The sequence below is a fragment of the Nerophis ophidion genome, linkage group LG01, assembly GCF_033978795.1.
Source record: "Nerophis ophidion isolate RoL-2023_Sa linkage group LG01, RoL_Noph_v1.0, whole genome shotgun sequence".
In the NCBI taxonomy this organism is placed as follows: Eukaryota; Metazoa; Chordata; class Actinopteri; order Syngnathiformes; family Syngnathidae; genus Nerophis; species Nerophis ophidion.
The window spans coordinates 53,083,119-53,090,072 of record NC_084611.1 but is presented as its reverse complement, the minus strand read 5'-3'; the positions used below and the strand labels follow the sequence as shown (position 1 = coordinate 53,090,072).

Sequence of the window (6,954 nt, the reverse complement as noted above, 5' to 3'; positions counted from 1 at the left end):
TAATTTTTAGCATTAACATTTCAGTATTTTCCTGTCACTTTACACTTGTTTTCTTTTTTGTTCCACCTTGTATGTTTTTTTTTGTAAAATTAACTTTAGGACGGGTGAACTGCTAAAGTTTTTTTTCGCGGGCCGCACTTTGGACACCGCCTCTTTAAAGTGTGATTCTCCGTACTTTGCGTTGTTTACACAAACATTTACGGACCATCCCTTGTTTGTTTAAGAGTGCAATTCAATATTTGTATAGAATAATAAATAGTGTGGTGCATGTCGATTTGTTGACCGAGCTCAAAGTCTAGTTGAAAGAAAAAAATGGAAGGGTTGACGGACAGCGTATAAGAGCAGTACTTGTTCATGAGCTCTAAACAGAAGCAAGAAGGAGCTCTCACCTGCAGGTTTGTACTCGCGTGCTTTTTGTCGTCTCTCTCGTGCAGATTGTGATGACTCAGCAGCTCTTTTGGGTTTCTCAGTCCGTCGTCCTTAACCTCTGCACCATCTTCCTGGCTAAGATGCTGACTGTGACTTTAGTTCTTTGTGCAACGGTGGCACTGGCTTCAGCTGACGGTAAGCACCGAACGACCACTCATGACCTTTGCTCCGACTGAAAGGAATTCTGGTGGCTTTGCTCTGGTAGTACAGTTGGTTCGGTCGGACGTGAACGCGATGATTGGAACTCTGGGCCAGATCACTTAATGGTTGGGTCTTGATCTGCTTGTACGGGAATTCAAAGCATGTTTAAATCAGGGGTTTCAAACTGGTTTTCATCAAGGGCCACATCACAATGAGTAATTAATGAATATACATGTATATATACAGTCGCGGTCAAAGGTTTACATACACTTGTAAAGAACATAATGTTATAGCTGTGTTGAGTTTCCAATCATTTCTACAACTCTTATTTTTTTGTGATAGTGATTAGAGCACAAAAAACTTTCATGAAGTTTGTTTCTTTTGTGAATTTATCATGGGTCTACTAAAAATGTGAGCAAATGTGCTGGGTCAAAAGTATACATACAGCAATTTGGTTAATATTTGCTTACATATCCCTTTGCAAGTTTCACTGGAATAAGGGGTGTCTGGTAGCCATCCACAAGCTTCTGCTTGAATGTTTGACCACGACTCTTGACACAATTGGTGCAGTTCAGCTAAATGTGTTGGTTTTCTGACATAGACTTGTTTCTTCAGCATTATCCACATGTTTAAGTCAGGACTTTGTGAAAGGCCTTTATAAAACCTGAATTCTAGCCTGATTTAGCCCTACCTTTAACACATTTGACGTGTATTTGGGGTAATTTTCCTGTAGGAACACCCAACTGCGCCCAAGACCCAACCTCCGGGCTGATGATTTGAAGTTTTCCTGAATAATTTGGAGGTAATCCTCCTTTTTCATTGTCCCATTTATTCTCTGTAAAGCACCAGTTGCTGGGTATTGTGGCTAAACAGCTCAGTTTTTGTTTCATGGACAAAGATAAGACCTTCTGGAGAAAAGTTCTGTGGTCAGATGTTTTGGGTTTTGGGCGCAGTTGGGTGTTCCAACAGGACAATGACCCCAAACACACGTCAAAAGTGGTAAAGGAGTGGCTAAATCAGAATTAAGGTTTTAGAATGGCCTTCGCAAAGTCCTGACTTAAACACTAGGCTTGGTGTTCCTGGGATTAAAGGTCTAAACTTTTCTCTTCCAAACATATTGCTGGGTATTGTGGCCAAACAGCTCCATTTTTGTTTTGACCACAACGGTATATGATACATTAACAATATCTTTTTTTTTCTTTACATAAGCTGCAAAAAAAGTATTTAAATTTTTCTTTAAAAAGTGGGAGCTCAGTTACCAGAATTTTGCAGTAAAAGCAGTGTTGTTGTTTTTTACACCATACACACAAAAATGTAATAAATGGAATGGAATGGAGAAACAAAACCACTATTTGTAGTGGTAAAATTCAACCGTAAAATCTAGTTTTAATGTTTTTTTTTGTTTGTTTTTTAATGTTTTAGTGTCTTACTGTATAGATACAGGGTGCCAACAAGCTAAACAAAACAAAATCAAGAGGAAACAACAAAAGTAATGAGAAAGAAAAAGGGGCTGTGGTCATACTTCCGTACGTCAAGAAGGTCGCACGGACAAGGTACAGCAGGCCATTAACAACCACAACCTCAATACTCCGGCATACTTGCCAACCTTGAGACCTCCGAATTCAGGAGATGGGCAGGCTTGGTGGTTGCGGGGGGTGTATATTTTAGCGTCCCGGAAGAGTTAGTGCTGGCTACTTGTTCTGTTGTGTTTATGTTGTGTTACAGTGCGGCGGTTCTCCCGAAATGTGTTTGTCATTTGGTGTGGGTTCACAGTGTGGCGCATATTTGTAACAGCATTAAAGTTGTTTATACGGATACCCTCAGTGTGTAATATGTAATATGTGACTGGACCGGCACGCCGTTTGTATGGAGGAAAAGCGGACGTGACGACAGGTTGTGGAGGACGCTAAAGGAAGTGCATTTAAGGCACGCCCCCAATATTTTTGTCTGGGTGGAAAGCGGGAGAATTTCGAGAGAATGGTTGTCCCGGGACATTTTCGGGAGGGGCACTGAAATTTTTGAGTCTCCCGGTAAAATTGGGAGAGTTAATGATTATTTGCAAAAAAAAAATGTTCATCAGTTTGAACATCAAATATGTTGTCTTTGTAGCATATTCAACTTAATATTGGTTGAAAATCAAATGCAAATCATTGTATTCCGTTTATATTTACATCTAACACGATTTCCCAACTCATATGGAAACGGGGAACCCATATGAGTTGGGAATTTTTTTTTGCAAATAATAATTAACTTTAGAATTTGATGCCAGCAACACGTGACAAAGAAGTTGGGAAAGGTGGCAAAAAATACTGATAAAGGTGAGAAATGCTCCTCAAACACTTATTTGGAACATCCCACAGGTGTGCAAGCTAATTGGGAACAGGTAGGTGCCATGATTGGGTAAAAAAACAGCTTCCCAAAAAATGCTCAGTCTTTCACAAGAAAGGATGGGGTGAGGTACACCCCTTAGTCCACAACTGCGTGAGTAAATGGTCAAACAGTTTAAGAACAACGTTTCTCAAAGTTCGAAGACTTCTATGGATATACAGCAATTTGGACTCAGATTTCCCTCGCCTGGACGTGGGTCACCGGGGCCCAGCCTCGAGCCAGGCCCGGAGTTGGGGCACGATGGCGAGCGCCTGGTGGCCCCATGGGGCCCTGCCGGACACACCCCGAAGAGGCAACGTGGGCCCCCCCTCCAATGGGCTCACCAACCATAGCAGGGGCCATAAAGGTTGGGTGTTATGTGAGTTGGGCGGCAGCCGAAGGTAGGGCACTTGGCGGTCTGATCCTCGGCTACATAAGCTAGCTCTTGGGACGTGGAACGTCACCTCACTGGGGGGGAAGGAGCCTGAGCTAGTGCGCGAGGTAGAGCAGTTCCGGCTGGATATAGTCGGACTCACCTTGACGCACAGCAAGGGCTCTGGAACCAGTTCTCTCGAGATGGACTGGACTCTCTTCCAGTCTGGCGTTGCCGGCAGTGAGAGGCGACGAGCTGCGGTGGCAATTATTGTTGCCCCCCGGCTCAAAGCCTGTACGTTGGAGTTCAACCCAGTGGCCGAGAGGGTAGCCTCCCTCCGCCTTCGGGTGGAGGGACGGGTCCTGACTGTTGTTTGTGCTTACGCACCAAACAGCAGTACAGAGTACTACCAACAGTGCGGCAGAGAGACGGCAATACCGGACCAGCTGCTCCAATTCTCCGGCTGATTTCCTTGCCCATCTCTTCCCTCAATCGTGAACAAGACCCCGAGATACTTAGAGTCCTCCACCTGGGACAGAATCTTGTTCTCTACCTAGACTGTACAAATCGTCGGTTTCCTGCGGAGAACCATGAACTCAGATTTGGAGAAGCTGATCCTCGTTCCAGCCAGTAAACACTCGGCTGCGAACCGATCCAGTGAGAGCTGAAGGTCACGAACCGAAGGTGCCATCAGGACCACGTCATCTGGAAACAGCAGTGACGCAACCTTTAGCCCCCCCGAGACAAATACCGTCTCCGCCATGGTCGCGACTTTGCTTAGAAATCCTGTCGATGAAAATCACAAACAAGACAGGCATAGACCAACCCCCACCGAAAACAGATCCGACCTACATCCAAGCACACAGACAGAGATTGGAGTCATATAGAATCATTGTGGTATTATCGTGTCAGTTTATATTCACCGGATAGTAGTTTCTGTCGACTTACCACACTATGCACTGGTCCTCAAAGGAAATACGGTCTTCCTTCTGGCAAAACACTACCGCTTTGGTCCACTGGCGCTGCCAAAATCAACCAACATCGAACGTTCTTAAATGGGGCTTTAACAGGACAACATTTTAAGTTTTGTAACACTGAATGAGCAACACATCCATCCATTTTGTACCGCTTTTACCGTTCGGGGTCGCGGGGGTCGCTGTAGCCTATCTCAGCTGCATTCGGGCGGAAGGTGGTGTACACCCTGGACAAGTCGCCAACTCATCGCAGGGGCAACACAGATAGACAGACAAAATTCACACACACATTCACACACTAGGGCCAATTTAGTGTTGCCAATCAACCTATCCCCAAGTGCATTTTTTGGGAGGTGGAAATAAGCCAGAGTACCCAGGGGGGGACCCACGCAGTCACAATAAGAACATGCAAACTCCACACAGAAAGATCCCGAGCCTGGGATTGAACCCAGGACAACTCAGGACCTTGACAGTTATTGTATAGACAAATACTTATGAATGGATTAGACATCTTTGCATGAATGAAAAAATTTGAGACATTAAATGTGTGTACGCTTTGTAATCTGGATAGTCGACTAATCGTTAAGATAGTCGATGACTAGTCGACTATCAAAATAGTTGTTAGCTAGTGTGAATGCAGCCTAAATGAGCATCTACAGGATCGAAACACAGAAACAGACGGACAGTCAGTCACTGGTTCTTGTTTGTCTGCTCTAGATGCAGCTGCCAACCATACCGATACTCAAGCGTTACGGTGTCTTCCCAACTGGCAAAAACACAACAACCGGTGTTTCTACTTTGAATCCTCCACCAAGAACTGGGTTAATGCTGAGGTGGGTATCATTATTTGATGCTTATAGACAGTTGGTTTGGTGTGTAAGAGACGTGTTTCTCTGGCTCTACCCTCCGCAGAAACAATGCCAGACCATGGGTGGGAACCTCGCATCGATACACCAAGATGACGAGCATAAATTCCTTCAGTCCTTGACTCAGGTGGAAGTTTGGATTGGAGGCTCAGATTGCCAAACGGTAGTAAGAACTTTCCCTACATTTATTTTGTGTGTTTTGAGGTTAACATGATTCACCACTTGTACAGGCTGGAAACTGGTTTTGGATCGATGGTACAATCATGTCCGGAACTTTCTGGTGTCCACAAAAACCGGACAACAAGCAAGAAGAGTGCTGTCTGCAGGCCAACACTAAAAGTAGATCACAGTATTTCATGATTGATTTAAGCTTTGAAAATACTTTATTTTTACACATTTCTTCATGTAAATCTTACGTTAACAACTGCCAGTCAATCTCAGTCATTACATTTGTTAAAAAGAGATGGCATTATTTTTTCTTGTTAACAGTCGGCAAATGCTGGGATGATGTCGCCTGTGACACACTACTGCCTTTTGTGTGCGTAAAGCCACTTTAGACTGCAGGTATGTACAGTGACACGGTTTTGTTGCAGTCTCGTGCATATTCAAAGTTTCTTATTTACCCTGCAATGATAGGCTGACCTGGACCCATACAAGCAGAAGACTATGGATGGATATATATCTGGAGAACATAACGCAGACATCCTTTAAACAGACGTGGTCAAAAGTTGACATACACTAGTAAAGTATTGTGGCCAAACAGCTCCATTTTTGTTTCATCCGACATATGGACAAAGATCAGACCTTCTGGAGGAAAGTTCTGTGGTCAGATGAAACAAAAACGGAGCTGTTTGGCCACAATACCCAGCAATTCCATTTGGAGGAGAACAGGTGAGGCCTTTAATCCCAGGAACACCATTCATACCGTCAAGCATTGTAGTGGTAGTATTATGCTATGGGTCTGTTTTGCTGCCAATGTAACTGGTGTTTTACAGACTGTAAATGGGAGGATTACCTCCAAATTCTTCAAGACAACCTAAAATCATCAGCCCGGAATTAGGTCTTGGGCGCAGTTCCAAAAAGGACAAAGACCCCAAACACATGTCTAAAAAGTGATAAAGGAATGGCTAAATCAGGCTAGAATTAAGGTTTTAGTATGGCCTTCCCTAAAGTCCTGACTTAAAATGTGTGGACAATGCTGAAGAAACAAGTCCATGTCAGAAAACCAACACATTTAGCTGAACTGCACCAATTTAGTCAAGAGGAGTGGTCAAAAATTCAAGCAGAAGCTTGTGGATGGCTACCAAAAGCGCCTTATTGCAGTGAAACTTGCCAAATATTAACATTGCTGCATGTATATTTTGGACCCAGCCGATTTGCTCACATTTCCATAATAAATTCATTAAAGAACCAAACTTCATGAATGTTTTTTTGTGACCAACAAGTATGTGCTCCTACCACACTATCACAAAAAAAAAATAAGAGTTGTAGAAATGATCGGAAACTCAAAACAGCCATGACATTATGTTCTTTACAAGTGTATGTAAACTTTTGACGACGACTGTATATTCACTGTTACATGTGGCCCTCTGAGGACAGCCATAATTCTGATGTGGCCCTCAATAAAAAATGACTTTGACACACTTGAGTTACTATTTAAGGTGAAGCAAATGATGCATTATTAAAAAATTGAACATGATCTCTCTGTGGTAGACTTGTTAATGATGGAAACGTATATTCATCTGTGATTAAACACAATTCATTATGAGTAAACTAAAACTAAAATGCAATTAATGGTAAAAAT

The 6,954-nt window shown here is 43.1% G+C and overlaps 1 protein-coding gene across 1 annotated transcript; it reads left to right on the top strand.

Moving 5' to 3' along the window:
- The first annotated feature begins 332 nt into the window (after positions 1-332).
- On the top strand, positions 333-6,789 carry LOC133556843 (type-2 ice-structuring protein-like). The gene is made up of 7 exons (XM_061907162.1): positions 333-395; positions 471-564; positions 5,002-5,117; positions 5,197-5,313; positions 5,381-5,489; positions 5,640-5,714; positions 5,787-6,789. The coding sequence occupies exons 2-6, from the start codon at positions 510-512 to the stop codon at positions 5,705-5,707; spliced, it is 465 nt and encodes a 154-aa protein (XP_061763146.1). The 5' UTR covers positions 333-395; positions 471-509; the 3' UTR covers positions 5,708-5,714; positions 5,787-6,789.
- The last annotated feature ends 165 nt before the right edge of the window (positions 6,790-6,954 follow it).

Excerpts from the sequence above, each read along its gene's own strand:
- LOC133556843 (XM_061907162.1), top strand. The coding sequence starts at position 510 with ATGCTGACTGTGACTTTAGTTCTTTGTGCAACGGTGGCACTGGCTTCA. Across the intron at positions 565-5,001 it reads GGCACTGGCTTCAGCTGACG|ATGCAGCTGCCAACCATACC; the intron begins GTAAGCACCGAA and ends TGTCTGCTCTAG. Across the intron at positions 5,118-5,196 it reads AGAACTGGGTTAATGCTGAG|AAACAATGCCAGACCATGGG; the intron begins GTGGGTATCATT and ends TACCCTCCGCAG.